This window comes from Heliangelus exortis, chromosome 5 (assembly GCF_036169615.1).
Source record: "Heliangelus exortis chromosome 5, bHelExo1.hap1, whole genome shotgun sequence".
NCBI lineage: Eukaryota > Metazoa > Chordata > Aves > Apodiformes > Trochilidae > Heliangelus > Heliangelus exortis.
In genome coordinates, this window is record NC_092426.1 from 23,050,581 (window position 1) to 23,066,735 (window position 16,155).

General features: G+C 48.7%; 1 protein-coding gene across 1 annotated transcript in view; it reads left to right on the forward strand.

The window, feature by feature from the left end:
- Positions 1–16,155, forward strand: part of LTBP2 (latent transforming growth factor beta binding protein 2) — a 72,846-nt gene that overhangs the window by 7,499 nt on the left and 49,192 nt on the right. The window contains exons 2-3 of the mRNA XM_071745997.1: positions 580–650; positions 6,334–6,577. Coding sequence (XP_071602098.1) covers positions 580–650; positions 6,334–6,577 — 315 coding nt within the window. The remainder of the gene's footprint in view (positions 1–579; positions 651–6,333; positions 6,578–16,155) is intronic.

Here is a 16,155-nt window from a genome sequence, read left to right on the forward strand (position 1 = left end):
AATGCAGGACTGGGGTGCTGGCAAAGGGAGAGCGAGCTGGGGAGCGGGCGGTGCGGCTGCTGGCGTGCAGCCCCCCCGGGATGGGGCTGAGCAACACAGCAACAGGCGGCAGCAGTTGGGCGGAGAATGAAGTGTTGTCTTCAGCCAAAGCAGCTCTGGACACTTGCGGAGGCGAGACACTATGACCAAAGCTGGAATCAGGCCTTATTTACACCCCGATACCGTGAAGTGCCATGAGATCTTTAATGATTGCAGGCCACTGGTCTCCAATTGCTCTCAGGAGGAAAATGGTTCCTCTGAGCGCTATGCCAGGAACCCAGTCCAATGCCAGTTCAAAAGGGAGATATTCCCTGAGGGATCGCTCACACTGCAGCATTCACATAGTCCTTGGGGGTTTCTTTTCCAAGCACTTAAACAACTCAGCCCTTGTCCCGTTGGTTTTGATCTCAGCTGCTGGTCCATCTGGAAGGAAATATCAGATGCTGCAGGAAATAATTTTACGGGTGACTCAGAGGTGCTGGCTGCAGAGAGACCTCAGCTTCCCTTCCCCTAACCGCGCTGCTTTGTTTCTCTCCTTAGGCCAAATGCCTGCGGCAGACAGTGTTGCCCAGGATGGACCACAGCTCCTGGCACAAATCGCTGCATCAAACGTGAGTATGACATCTGAAGCTGGTCTCATGATGCACCCCGAAAAAGTGCTCGAATACTGCTGTGAGCCCCGACATGTCCCCTGCACTGTGCCAGGGCAGGAGATGGACTGTGGGGTCCCAGGAGGGGCCCAGCAGCACCTGGCTTTGGGTCAGCTCTCCCTGCCTGCTGGCAGAGTCTGAGCATGCTGAATAATTGTGGCTTTATTGTTGTTATTAGTGTCCATCCTTAGCAGGGTCTTGTTGGGGCAGGTCAGCCCCAATTGCAATAGCACATTTGTGGCTGAGTTTTGAGCCTGGGACTCTCATTGTCCTGCTTGGAGCAAAAGGCAGGTCTGTGAAAGTCCCAGCAAGTGAGAACTGGCTGAGTGGGGCTGTGCTTATATGGGCCAGTGTTGCTGAATGCTGAGGGGGAAATCACAGCTGCAGATTATCTGCGTGCTATTAAGGAGAGCAATTAATGGAGTTGGCACAGTGGCTGGGACGGGTGGGGCTGGCACATGGTACAGCATGGGGGGATGTGTAAGATCATAGGGGCTGCAGGGTGCTGCTTGCCTGGCCAGGGCCCTTCTGCCTGCTTTGCTCCCCAGAATGGCCCTGCCATAGCCCCGGGGGCTGAGATAATTTTGGGGCCCATGACAGCACTGAAGGGAAGAGGTTTGGGCAGGCACCATTGTGAGGCATGCCAGAGGCAGCTGTACTGTCATCTCCATCTCAATAGTTCTGCATCCACAGCCCAGCTCCTGCCACAGAACAATGAGGTTACAGCACCCACCCCACCAGTGGGGCTTCCCAGGGGGCTGCTTTCCTGCTCCATGCACCTACCTGCTCCCAGAACGGTGAGGGGCTGCCTGCAGCACCCGGGCAGCCCGCAGGGCAGAGAGCACGCAGGCACCAGGCAGGCTTTCTGCATGGGAACGCCTTGCCCAGAATAGCCAAGAGCATCTGCTGTCACTCCAGTGGCAGCAGCTGCCCAGATGTTTAGCAGGGGAAGAGGCTCAGCTTTGTTTGCCACGGGATCTCACAGCGCTTCGGCCGCCCTGGGATAATTGCATTAGTGATCGCTGTTCGGGAGCAAGGGGCCAAGGGCTGACTCACCTCCCTTCTTTCTCCCTCTTCCCCCCCCCCCCCCCCCGACAGAAGCCAAACGGTAGAGAGCTTGCTGTGCTGCCAGACAGCGTCTGTAAACACAGCGCGGGGCCAGAGATGGCTGCATCTTTCTCTCATTAGGGATTTTTGTAGGAGCAGTAGATCTGGGCTCACAGCCACACAGGCTGTCTAGCGATTGCTCAGGTGCTGGGCCCTTGTTCCCAGGGATTCATTAAAAGGACACTGTCAACAGGATTGAGCCTGACGGTGTCCCCCCAACCGGGGATAGTAAATCTCAGGCAGGTCTTAGGTGGAGACCGATGATGTGTAAACATAGCTTTGTTCCCAGCTACCTCCCTTGCTGGGCTTTTCTGCTGGAGTTCAAGCCGCTGGGGACATTCGGCTGTTTCTAAGGCTGCCAAGGCGAGCTGGACAGTCTGTCCCAGTTAGTTTCTGCACTGTAATACTGTTTAATGTCTGATCTCATAGTCTTTGAAAAAAAGGCATATCAGGGAAGTTAGCAGGATGGAGATGCATCCAGAGGGAACCTCTTAGCATGGTGAAGCAGGGACGAAGTTGGCATTCAGGTCTTGGGCAGGACCTTAGTTTTGATGGGTCTTAACCCTGCTGCAGGAGTGAACTTGTTGCCTCCTCTAGTCCCCATCATCTACCAAGCATGGTGATTTCTTCTTTCTCCACCCATCCTTTTCCAGGGACTTGCCTCTTGCAGCATCTCTGCATATGACTGAACACAAGCCAGGGACAGGTTTCTCTAGACTTTTGGCTTGTTCCATCTTCAGGGACGAAAATGCAGTGAGGACTTGGAGTTTTCAGAGAATCAATGACTAGGAAGATGGAAAGGAGATTAGTCAGGACATCAGGATATTAATGTTTCCTAGGAACATGGAAATGAGCTAAGGGAGTTTAGGAGGAAGATAGCACCGTCTTGCAATGGTCTTGGTTTCTGCCCATGTGCTGCCGGATTACCACACTGAACTGTATACAGGGCATCCTGTGGGCTACAGAGGCCTTCAGGCAGGAGGGGAACATTAGGGAGGATGAGTGACATCTCAGTATGAGCCCAAAAAGTTCATCCAACCTCCTGCCTGCTTAATTTCATGCTGTGGTGAGACTCAGGGCTTTATGTCCTGGGTTTAGTGGAGAAGAAACCCATATACACAAGCTGGCCAGAACGCCCCTTGCACTGCACATATTTCAGGGGCTTCATGGGCTACATTATGCACTTGTTGATAATTTAGCTACTGCCTGTTAGCTCATCATCTTTCCCCTCTCCTTCAGAGCAAAGATATCCTCTTGCTCAGCCTCACAGTGTTCATTCATCAACCTCCACCTTCATCAGCATTATTTACTGTGGTTCTCTGCTGCTTCCCAAGATAGCAACCTGGGCTGGGCTGGCTGACATGGATATTTTAAAACTTAAGCACTTTTAATCAGTATGTTGGGAATAACTAAATAAGTTATGCACTTTCTAATCTTGTACAGGTGGTCTGATGGTTAAGATACTAGGTGAAGGTACAGGGATTCCAGGATAGGTTGCTGGCTCTGCTGTGGTCTCACGTTGTCTTCAGGCAGTCGCATTAGCACGTGGGGCTTTTCCATATCTGCAAAATGGAGATGATATTCACATGCTCTTTCCTTTTGTCTCTCTTCTGTACAGTGACTGTTGGGTTTTTGAGCCCAGACTGTTTTTTGTTGAAGTTGTTTCCCCTCTTTGTTATTCCTGCATTGCTGTTGATCTTCCCGCCTGTCAGCCTTCACAGCTCTTTTACTTGTGTTAAATTGTCCATCCCTTCTGGCTTTGCTAAGGCACTCAGAGCTTTAAGTTAAAAGTGTGATTGTGTATTTCTCTGCATCAATAACAAACTTTTCCATGATAAAGTGGACGAAATCACCCCAGTGGTACAGGTGCTCTAGCATTTTCTCCAATTATCCTGTGGATACCAAGATGCATGGACACCTTCCACCACATTTAAATGGGACTGAGCAGGAGCTGCTTATAGTGCAGATCTACACCACTCTCATCAGACTCTCATCTCATCAGAAGGAACACAATAATTGGATGTCATCTTGTAATGTCATTGCTCAGTCCTGGCTGGGTGTGCCTGCAGAGTGATGGGAGGTTGGACTTGGTGACCTTCCCCTCTTGACAGTCATGCCTCCCTGGCCTAGGTGGGTGCTCAGAGTCACTCCACAGTTGTCACTGCAGCGTGTGACCTTGCAGAGAGGACTGATCTCAGCACTGAACACCAGACTGCAGCAGACTTGATCTGCGAGAGCACTGCTAGATGCTCTTGCGTTGCTACTAATGATACTCCAGCAGTGCTCCAGATCTTGTAGTTTATGAGGAGCTTTGAGATTATTCTCTATGCTTTCCCTAAAACCCCAGCTCCTGTAACAGGAGATTACATGAGACTACAGTGAGAAAAAATGAGTGGCTGTCATCTCAAATGTTTGTAGTCCCCAGAGTTGGGGAGAGACATCTCACAGTAATACCTGTGCTCAGAAACCAGAAAGCAAAAAGAAATATTCCAAATTTATATGTTTTAAAAACATCTTGTTCCTTCTGTCAATGTTATGGTTTTGGGGGCCTGATTTGTGACTTCACGCACTTGGCATTGGCAGTACATCTGCTTAACAATCCACTCTCCCTACATTGCATAGCTGGACTGCGTGACTTGTTAAAGCTGAGTGACTTTTTTAAAGCTCTTTCAAGTTCTTCCCAAGTCTGCAAAGACTTCCCTGAGAAGGGGATTAATCCTAGAACTGTAATATTTCAGCTAGGGCAGCTCCCCACCCTGCATGCATCCTGCATGAAAGGACCAGAAGGCTAATCCCCTTCCCTTCTTTTCCTACTCGGTGTCTGCCTTAGGGGCTTTTTAGAGTGCCTGGTTGCTTATCACTGCTTTCCTGCTGAAGGGCACAGTCTAACGTGATTATGAACATTGTTAGTGGGAGAGGTTGTGAGAACCACCGTGATCTCAGGTCCCAGAGTTGCTGCTCTGCAGTATTTCAGCACGTGAAGTGGTTGTTTTCAATGGCAGGCTTCCTGGTCTGGTGGCATTTGTTAAAACAGGCATTTATTAGGAGATAACAGTAGGGACTGGCCTATTTAAATCACAGCTGAGTTTCATATTATAAATTACATCAACTATTGGAGTGCCAGACTTCCCAGAGACGGTTAATTCCAGTCTAACAAGGACCCTGTCTCTGTTTCAGATCTACAGTGGTGACTGATTTATTTTACTGGGGTTTCATCAAAACCTCTAGCTATAACCTGTACAGCCTCATGTGACATGGGTTGTCCCTTTCTATGAGATCTCCCTCTTTTCCTGAGTGTTGACATGGTAATAAAGGTCAGATGAAACAATCCAGCCAATGTAACCCTGATCTAGTTAGGAAAAGCTGATGGCACTCCAGTTTTGGGTTTGAGGGAAGGGTTTTAGGGGCTATACTGATGTGGTTGGACTTGATGATCTCTGAGGTCCCTTCCAACCCAGCCAATTCTATGATTCTATGAAAGGACCTCAAAGCCTGACAAGGACTTTTCTTCACTTGGGATGTGAATGGGATGATGTGGCAATGACACACCAGGCTAGACCTCTCTGTATGTTTCAGGGACCCTCAGCAGAAGCAGTGGCTGCATGTTTCAGCCCATCCACAGTGTTTCCATGCAGCTGTAGGCTGATGTCCACCTTATTGTCCAACAAGGTGGTTCTCATTACCCTTCATCCAGCTGGTCTTTCCTTGAGGGAGGACACAGTTTTCCAGTGCCTTTTCAATTACTCTTGCTCAGAACAACGAGCCTGGTTCTACCAGAATGAGCTGAGGTTTCCTGGCTCTTGTTGGCTGGACTATAAACCCAGTTTAGCATCTGTTGACTTGGGAAGTGTTAGGGTCCAGCATATAATTAATAGCACTTTTCATCCCAGGGTGCAAACTGAAGCTGATGTGCTGTAATTAGGAACACACACAGGCTCAGAGGGTGATTTGGGCATAAAGTTAATGAGCTGTAAGTCCCAATAGCTGTGGAGGAATTTGAGCTCAGAGACTCCAAAATCAGCTGTGGAGGGAGAGCTGGAAAGCTCTGGAGGGGGCAGACAGAGGGACCATAAAAATCAGACCCCAAAACAGACTAAATGAGGAAAGTAACATGCTGACTACTTACAAGAAGCTGCAATAGTCTGTTCATTTGTCTTCTCATGTGGCAGTCATTGCTTCCCCTTGCTCTGGGACTGAGGTCCTATTCCTGCTCAGAGAGTTCGGGGCAGTACTGGAGGCTGTATGCTGTCTGCAGACCATGCTGCTCATGTTCAAGCTTTATGAAGTGAGTATTGCTGGAGAAGAGCTTTGCAGACATGAGTGGAGAGAAATGGGAACAGAAACAAGTCTCTGATAATAGTAACTTTGTGTTAGGGGCCTGTGGCAGTAGTAACACCGAGGCTTTGAAGGTCAACTCCAGAGAAGAGATGGGATCATCCTGGTCGTGCTGCCCCAGCCAGGTGCCATCACCATGGGGCTGAGCACCCACCCTGCCAGAAGCCTTGTGTCTGCTAACCACCTTTTTGTGTCTCCCCAGCTGTCTGTGACCCACCGTGTCAGAACAAGGGCTCCTGCAGCCGTCCCCAGGTCTGTACCTGTCGCTCGGGCTTCCAGGGCTCCCGGTGTGAAGAAGTTGTTCCTGAGCAGGAGTATCACCCGCCCAGTGCCGCTGCCGCCTTCCGGCCTCCCGCAAGCTCCCTCCGGAGGAGGACCAGCATGGCAGGGCAGGACACCTTCCTGCCAGGGGCTCAGGCACCCGTCCCACGGCACGGACCTGCTGTGTAAGTCAAACTCTGTTTTCAGCAGGGTGCTTGCTGAAACCCACAGGCAGCTAATGCTGTTCTTCCTCAGGCCAGAGCCTCTGCTCTGAGAGACCAGGCAGCTCAGCTCCAGGTGGAGGCTGCTGGAGAGCAATATGTCCAGGTAATATCCACTGGTGAGGTTTGCTGTTAAATGCTAGGACGAGCAAAGTGATGATACTTGGGGATGTCTCCTGACAGACATGAGCCGTTCTTGAGCCGTTTGTTCCATATTTCTCTGTCACCTTGCTGTGGTGTAGGCAAAGGCAGGCACCTTTGTATTGAGTATGAAAGCAAAGATGCAGTTACTGGAGCTCACAGAGGTCCATGCAGGAGAGACTCTCTGCGGAGCATGTTAAGCTTGGATTGAGGACTGACAGCTGTGGAATCATCTGTTCCTTTTAGGTGAGGAAGAGCTTACAGCTTCAGCCCATCCACATCAGGTCAGTGCTGAGGTGCTCTTGTACCTGAGCTGAAACTCCTTCATACTTTGTCTTTTGTGAAGTCCCTCTGGAGCTGAGGCTTTTCTCTTGAAGGAGGCAGTAAAGGTGGGAAAAGCGCTTTTCCCTGGCAAATACCTCTGCAGTGCTGGCAGCTCAGTGGGGATGGTGCACTTGCTGTACAACAACCCACACATTTGTATTTCTAAAAAATCAACTCTGCTTTTCTGTAGGAGTCCATGGACAGAGGAGCAGTGTTAGGCTATACCAGCACTAGTGGCCCCTGCTGTTGATGCTACTCACTGTTTCTGGGCCAGAAAGATTGGGTTTATTTGTAGCCACCACAGCAGAGAATTTGCAATATCTCACTCATCATCAAGAAGACTTTACAGCAAATTATGGGTAACTTCAGTTTCTCTTTTTCTTCTCTGAGGTATTTTGACTTTCTCTGTGAGCATCTCATCAAGCTACCAAAGGAGAGGACGGGTTGGCCTTTGTTTTTCTGTATTTCTGCAGGTGGTTTTTAAAGTGTCTGTTGCACTTAAAGTAACTCTTGCCTTCCTGTCTTTTCTGGGCAATGCATGGGCTGGAGATATTTCTAGAGGCTTACTCTCACCCATCTACAGTTTTGGAGGGGTTCAAATGACTGACAAGGAATTGACTGACACAAAGTAGTTCACTGAAGCTGGCATATCTCGGTGCCCAAATGAAAGACAATCTTATAGGAAACAAATTCAGGCAAGGCAGAGGTGATGCTGGCAGGGAGAGGCGGCCAGGCCCCTGTCATCACCGCTCCGAGAGAGGCTCAGTGCCCGAGCAAGCACGCAGCCCTCACATGTGCCTGCAATCCTGGTCATTGCTGACAAGTTTCCCCCCAGCCATGACCTCCTCCTACCCCTCTGTGCCACCACTCTCTGCCTGAGGACTGGAGGGGAGGGAGAGCAATGCCCTTGGAGATCAGCACCTGTTGAAGGGTTTCCCAGTAAGGAACATGACCTCAGGCTCTACACAGAGGACAAGGGGCTGTGCAGGCACTGGCAGAGCATTCCTGTCCAGACAGTCAGATACAGCGCCTAGTGAGCACTGAGCTGGGATTGCTGAATGCCCAGCTGCCTGCCGTACCTTAAATCCTCTGGCACTGTCCCAAGGAAATAGGACTCCATTAAGGACCATGCTGTGCTTTTCCTCCTTCCCTCTCCATGGAGGCCATAAGACATTGCCTTGTCCCACAAGATTCAGCAGGAGTATTTGACATTCGTCCTTTGCAGTGTCAGCAGGTAGGACCTCACAGCAGGTAGGACCCCAGGACATGGCCACCACTCACTGCTTTCTGGAGTTATCCTGCACTGTGCCTTTTTTTCCTTCCCCAGCAATGCTTAGCAGTGCTGTGCAGGCAGGTGTGGGGCTGCCTGCACCCTGGTGTTGGTCTGCATTGAAACAGCTCACTTCATCCCCTGGGTATTTCCCCATACAATTTGACTGCTTGAGTTTTGTCCATGGGACACATCTACCATGGTAGACAACGGGTATGACCTGAAAGTCATGCTGCTTTCAGATGGTTTGTTTCACAAGTATTTCTGAGTGTCCCCTTCAGGCTGGCAACTTCTGGGCTAGCTGTGGAGCCTGTAAGAATGCATTTCAGCAGCCAAAGTCTTTCTCCTGGAGATGTTACACCTGGCTGTGCCCTCCCACTGCTCCCCTTACACTGGCATTGGTATTCATCTGGCTCCTGGTTAACTGGCTCAACAGAAAACTAGCACAGCAAAACTAAGCGTAATTTTCTATGCGCTAAATTGACTTACTGAAAGATTGCATGAGGATCAGAAGGACTGGACAGAATTGCAAGGCTAGCGTTGCAAGGGCAGAAAAGGGGTAGACTCCCCTTTTGATGGAAGCCACTTATTAGTTTGGCCATTTGTCTCATGAAACCATGCTCCATGCTCTCAGACTTGTCTGAACTTGAAGACTGCTTCTTAAATTAAAACATCATCTAGTGATACCACTTAAGTAATTTCTGTGCTTCTGCATCAGGCTTTTTCCATACAATGCTCTGTAGAAACAAAATCAAGAAGCATATTTGCCTACACAGAACTAGGTAGATCTTGTTCATATTTGCAAGTAGGAAGATCCATTCTTAGACAATGCAAAATTGGAGTCACCTTTGCTGGATCTGAGTTCATTGTCAAGTGTGAGAACAGTTTGGGCTTTCTAGACCATGGTTTCCTCCTGGGTAAGGATGGGTTGTGTTGATGGAACACTGACCTTTTCTAGTAAGACCACGGTGCTCTCACAGCAGCTGGCTTACTTGTCTGATTTGTTGATAAGGAAGAAGTAAAAGAAGCTCTTGGGTTTCTCAGTGGACAGAAAACACTGGTGGTTCTAGGCCAATGGTTTTAAGAAAAGTTTGAGATCCGGGACAAAACAGTCCCAACCCCCCTCTACACATTTGCATTGCCAGTAAGGAGGAGTTGCGCAAGAGTGGGAATTTGTAGGCCAATAAGCTTCATATTACTGTGCCAAGTTAGGAAATCAATCCTCATATGAGTGAATTTGCTTTCCCATTTAGTTTATTTGTATGCATATTGGCTTTATTTGTGTTTGTTTGTATGGAGGTAGTAATTAGAAGCTCTGAAGTCATGTACTAGAACATTGCTGTGTTAGATTCAGTACAAGCACGCAGCAAAACCCATGAATCCTCCCCAGAGACCTGCTTGCTAAACAGAGGTGGGGTTGGTTTTGATTTGCGTGTGCTCTGAAGTGAGTCTTCAGAGAAAGAAAGGAGAGCAGCCACCTAGGTTATTCAGGAACTGCCAGAAGGTTCCCCAGCTGCCTGAGTGGTGGAGTTGTTTAAGATGATTTCTTATCTTCAGCAAACTGGACTTGCTGCTTATTATGGCTGCCACCTTACTGTGGCAGGTAGGAAGTCTTTTGGAGTCTGCAGGAACTTATAAGCCCTTGATGAAAAGCATGATGAGGCAGCTGCCTGTTCTCATGGTCCTGTTTCTGACAGATGTGCTGAGGCTGTCCAGGGTTCATGCCTGGTAGCAGAAGCAGTAATACCTTCTGCAGTTTCCCTGCTAGGAGAGCCTAGGAAGCATGACTCTGACAGCAGGAGATAAGTTTCTGTCAGCTTTCTGCCCTCAGCCTTGGTAAGAAGTAGAAGCTTCTTGACCAACAGGGTCGTACCAGACATACCCAACTGGTTGTGCTGATTGGTTTGTATTTACACCCAGTAGATGTGAAGGTTAGCAAATTAATCTGTGGGTATTCCCAGTGTAGCTCTTGTAGATCCATTTCTGGGCATGCTGGCAGTCCTGGGAAGATGGGGATGTGGACATCAGCTGAGCATTGTGCTGAGCACAGGTGTCAGTGCTGCTGTGTTGCATGTAGCTGTTGGTGCCTGTGCTTGGAGGGCATCCTTGGCTTGCCTGTATGGTACATGTTCCCTCTTCTTTCTGGAACTAAAGAAGAAGACATACCCATCCCTATCCAAGGTGACCACTTGCCCAGGGGAAGGCATGGGTAGAAGGGCAAATCTGTGTTTACTTTGCTGATAACAGAGCTGGTGGTGCTCAGGCTTTCATCCCTTCAAATCCATTTGAAGCAATGATTACCACTTCCTGGGTCCCTTCAGCAGGCCGTGGCTCAGGGGAGGTTTAGAGCCGGGCACCTGAGGGAGCCTGTGGGGACTTGTTACTTGCTGAAGAAGCTGTGAGGCCCCAACGCTGTGCAGCTTGGAACAGGGAGTGCTCTGGAGAGGAAAATCCTGGGGGCGTTAGGGGCCCTCCCAGCATGGACTGGCTGCAAATCCTCCCTCTTCCTGGTCTCAGCCTGAATCGCTCCCCACAGATGCAAAGCCCTGACTGATGATTGTGCGGGTGGAGCTGCACCTCAGCCCCGAAGCTGAGCTAAATGGAAACAGCTTTGTTATTCCTACGGCTGGAGTATCAGCAGAATTGCTGTTTATTTAGCAGGGAGTGGGAAGGGTTTGCGCCCCTGCCCCTCATCCTGCAGATGGATGGATGGATGGCTGTGTGTGAGGAGGGTTCTGCCCCTGCCACCCAAGAAGCTCGCTCCTGCAGGGCATAAATCAGTAACCAGCATCTACACAAGGGAACCCAGCTGCCCAGGTGGGATGTGTTCTGCGTGGGGGTTGCTTGGGAACCAAGGCATCCTACCTCTTCACAGAAAAGAAGACATGACTACAACCTGCAAAGCATTTCCCAGCATCCCGTGCACTGGAAAAGGACACAGCTGTGGTATAAGGTGCTGGGACAGTGTGCAGACAGCTTAATGCAGCTAAGCTCTTAAGGGCAGGGAGCTTCCTCTGAGAGGGCTCTGTTTAGGCAGGACAGTTGCTGGGAGTTGCCTGGTGTTTTCAGGATGGAAAAGGAAGAAGGCTGAGTTGCAACATGCCTGCCCTACTGACTCCTGATCTCAGAGCCTCCTCTCCAGCACCCTGAAGGAGACATCTCCTCCCTTCCTGATGAGAGGAAGAGCTGTATGCAGCCCTTGAGGAGCTGTGGCAAGTGCTCCTGATCTGAGGACACTGCGATCCTGATGCCAGCAGGAAGGCTCTGCCAAAATCTCTGTTCTCTCTCCTGGAAGCAAAGGATGAGAACAGCAGGGAGCAAGAAGAAGGCAGGATCTTGAGTATGTGGCAGAGGTTGCTGGATGGAGAAAGTATACTTCTCTCCTTTTGAAAACTGGCTGAAACCAGCTCCTGTTCTGGTGGTAGTCTAGCATACAGAGGAGAGTGGAGCCCATGGGTGGATGTAAAGCTCTCCACCCTGGGGTGGCTGCTCAAAACATGATATTGAGAACTGTGACTTGGCAAAATCAGCTTGATTAACTTGATGTAATTGAGGACTAGCAGATAAAATAATAGTTCCTTGCAAGAACACTTGCTTTTTAAAGATGCTGCAAACAGAAACGGGTTTGTCTTAATTGTTAAAGCAGGATATGGAGCATCCTGTCTTGCTAGTTTTGAACTATTCACATTTATGAGAAGCGGGGAGCTTTCTTACTACCTTAACTTGGGTTGCTGCTGAATGTCCAGGACTGTTTATCCACTATACATATGGTGCTAGGAGAAAGTCTGCACTAGCCACACACCTGCTGATCACACCTCTTGCTCTTCTGCTCACTTATGACTGTCACTCACTTTACTTTTACAAGGGTTACAATTTATTACTACCCAAATAACATGGAAAACAAAAGCTGACCCTGGCTGAGAAGCCCCTCTCTCTAAGTGCATTCCCATGGTATGGGCTGTGGCAGGTTTCCTACTTTGCTTGGGATGGAACCAGCCCAGGAGATCCATAGCATGTGACTTTGAATTCCCGGGGTAAAACACTGGTGCCAGCCTTGCCTTCCAACACTGCAATGTGTTTGTGCATATTTTCCCAGTACAAATCATCCCTAATGGCATCTTTCTAAGGTGCTTCCATTTGCAATATAGTTTTCACAAGGCAGCCAAGCATTTACATTCCTTGATCCAGAGCTCACTTTAGTAGATACCTGAGACCTTGTTAAAAAGTGGAAATTTAAAAGCCAGCACCAGTCCATGTGAGAATATGTGAAAAGAGATTCCACTCAGGGCTATGAGATCTCCATAAGCTCCAGATCTCAGCCTTTCTCCTGCTTTGACATAGTTGAAAGCCCTTGGCAAGTTGGCTGGGAAGCCTAAAGGAAAAACTCAAGCTACCCAAGAGGAGCGTAAATGTCATTTTTCTTATATAGAAATACTTCTATTTTTAAATTGCATGATATACCTTCTCTAGCCTGGCACTAGATGCAGTTGTTCAACTTTCTAGTGTTTTAAAGCTGTCAGCACCATTCTGGCTTATGTGTTTTATGTATTTACTTTCTAGGGGGTTGCATATGCTTCAGAGCAGCAGGAGGATAGCTGGCTTCTTAGGCTCCTTTTTTACTCCAAATATGGCCTTTACATTAGGCATAGTTATTCTGCACATCCTTGGGAGCCCTTCCTATATCTTAATTCAGCCTCTAGGCTTTGGGAGAAAATGCTCAAATGTACTTATCCTTCTAACTGACAGAAGAATGCTGCTACTGTCAGCTTAGTCTGAGACTAAGGAGAACAGGAGAGTGGGGAGCAGGGAAAATGCATTATACATGTGGTAGGTGAGGTAGTAGAGAAAATCCAGTTTATAGCCTATTTTATATACTACACATATATCATTTGGGATATTTATGACAATATAGTTTATATAGCAGTTGTATGGAAAAAAAAGATGTTAGAACTGAATGCTAAGGGACCATGATAAAACACTGGCAATTTTTTCCTTAATGCCTGAATTAAGATTGCCATCCAGCTTGCTTTCAGCTCCCTTGTGCAAATGGATTACTCTGCAGTTTCTCATACCTGATCGTCTGCTGCCTTATTTGGTTTAAGCTGGTACTTAAGCAAAATCAAAGCTGTTCTTTTTGGGTTTTAGTGTTTTCCATAAATCACCAAGTGCTGGCAAAGGATGAATTGGAGTGGATTTGGTACGAGGAGCAGTTGAAATGGAGTTGAAATATTGGATGTAACTTTGAGCAACTTGGTCTAGCAGAATGTGTACCTGCCTGTAGCAGGGAGATTGGAACTAGGTGATCTTAAAGGTCCCTTCCAACCCAACCCATTCCATGATCTCTATAGAGGTCTCCATATAACATTTTTTAATTCTCCTTGCTTCAGTAGCATCCTGAGAAGTGCTGCCCTGTGTGCCTGGTGCTGGATGGGATTGGTACCCAGTTTTCTACTCCAAGCCATTTTTTTTCTCTTTGTTTGGAAGCTCTTTACAGGGACATGCAGAAACTAGACACATAGGCAGCAACAAAGAAGAGATTCAGGCAAAAAAATAGGATTTGTTACAGGTGAAGAAAAAAAATCCTTCATGGGAGGAAGAAATCTGGAAGAAGGAGAGGCTGAGATTTTGCAGAGCAGGACTGAACAACAAATTAGGCAGTAGAGAGTAATGCAGTGTGGCCATGTACTAGAGGTCCAAGGTGCTTAAGACTGAAACCAAAGTCTGTAGGCACATGAACTTTTTTCCTATGCACACTGGGGTACCGCACTTAGTCAAGGTATTCTTTATTGACAGAAAAGATCTTGACAAATTGGAAGAAATTTTGGGAACTACAAAAGGAGGGAGGGGTGGAGGGAGGAAACTGAAGGGAGTAGTTAACAGACTCTCATCTGCAAAACTGAGCCAAATGCTGGTCATGGAGGATGGGGAACATATTCAGAGGCTGAGGCTATCTGGAGAGGGCACACAGGGTGTGTTAGGTTCTCTGTAGCCTTGGCAGGGCAGCTGTGCTAGTTTTTCAGATACAAGGCTTTCTACGTCTGTGAAATGCCAAACTCTTTCAGGGATGTAATGGCAGGGTGATAACAACACTGGAGCTCTACCTTCTCCATCACTTTGGAGCTGTTCTGCTGAAGATCTTGAGTCCAGGTGCTGCCAAGGTGGGCATCTTTCTGCCTGCTCTGGAGCTCTTCCCACCAGGGATGCCATGAAACCAGCTGGTTCTTGGTGCAGATATTGAAGACCATATAGGAGAGGTGTGAGAGCAGATGTATGGCCATGGCTCCCCTGGAAGCACATGGTTCCTGTGGCCAGGAGCACTCCTGATCTCCAGCCAGTCTCTACTCTTCTGGCTACTGAGCAATTGAAGGGATGGAGCCAGTGCAGTACAGAATGAAACAGCCAGGAGGCTCTTTCCTTGATCCTTGACAGGACTGAGACTTCAAGAATGGGCAGCAAAAGTATTCCAACAGAGCTCTCATGACTGGAGTGCTGAAGGTGAGGAAATCCTATGTGTGGCAGGCAATGGAGAGATGTCAGGAGAGCTTACTACATTGAGCTAGAGGATCCAAAGGCCAGGCATCATGCCAGGTGTTCAACCATTATTTTAGATAAAAATATGTCTTAGATCTAAAGTGTTCCCAGGATGAGTGGGAGACTTCCCAGCACCCCTGCTGTAGATGAAGAGCCTCCAGTTTTCCAGATCAGAGGGCTACACACATCTCCTCTCAACCCTCTGTTCTTGTGCCCTCTGTGTGTGTGTACAGCCGTGAGCTCTCCAGCCCACTCACAGGCCTGGGATGAGGGAGGGTTTGCCTGCCCTTTCCTTGTTCTGTGTAAAGCAGGGGGCAGCAATCTGGCTCACCCCAATCCCTGGGGTGTGTGTGGGTGCAAGGATGAATAGGCTAAAGTGTTTTTTCAGGCTTTGAAGTTGGCATCCCTGTCAAGGGGATAAGTGTTGCTAGTCAACAAGATGGAAACGAAACTCAAGAGTGCTTGTTTTCTCCCTGCTATAGAGAGGAGATGGATGGTGATGGATGGTGATGAGCTTTTCTCTGTCGAAAACTGTGTCTGCAGCAGTTTCCATTAGACAGGGGCTGGGTCCTCAGCTCATAGCTGTTGGACCAGAGAGAAACAGAAGGCACTTTGGGCTAGAGATCTTGGTGTGCTTGTGGGTACAAGGCAGGTTGATAGGTTGTAGTCATCTCTTGCATGCCTCTCCCCTTAATACAGGTCCTTTTGCTACCAGGCAGGACCCTGCTGCTCACTGTACTGAGGGGTACAGGTAGAAGGAGAGGGGCAGTGGAGGCATTGCCATGACTGATGGTCATGGCTGAACCCTCTGGGGGATGGTCATGTAGCACTGTGGACAACCCAGCTCTCCAGCTGTGCCAGTGTCTTACACCTGGTTTTGTAGTTGTGCAAAAGCTGTGGCCATGAGATGATACCTGCAGTAATATGGTGGCACTGATGGAGAGCTTCATGTGATGGCAGCTGTTAGGACACTTGTGGATGGATCTCTTCTCACTAAGGTATGAGAGCAGCTGTTTGACTGGCAGTAGTGCCATGCCTGTTGATTGTGCTGCTGAACACCAGCCCCTGCACAGCAGGAGAGAAAACCAGAGCAGCTTTGTCACTCCTGTAGCCTGAAGGAGTGTACAGCTGAGCTGGGGAGAGGAGAGCTGCACAGCTGCCCATCTTGCCTGCCTCTACCACACACCAAGGCCAGGCTGGGTGGCTCTGCCAGAGGGGTGGTACCTCACATGGCAAGTGTGCAAGGTTTGGCCCAGATGAGGCATTGGTAATCAAG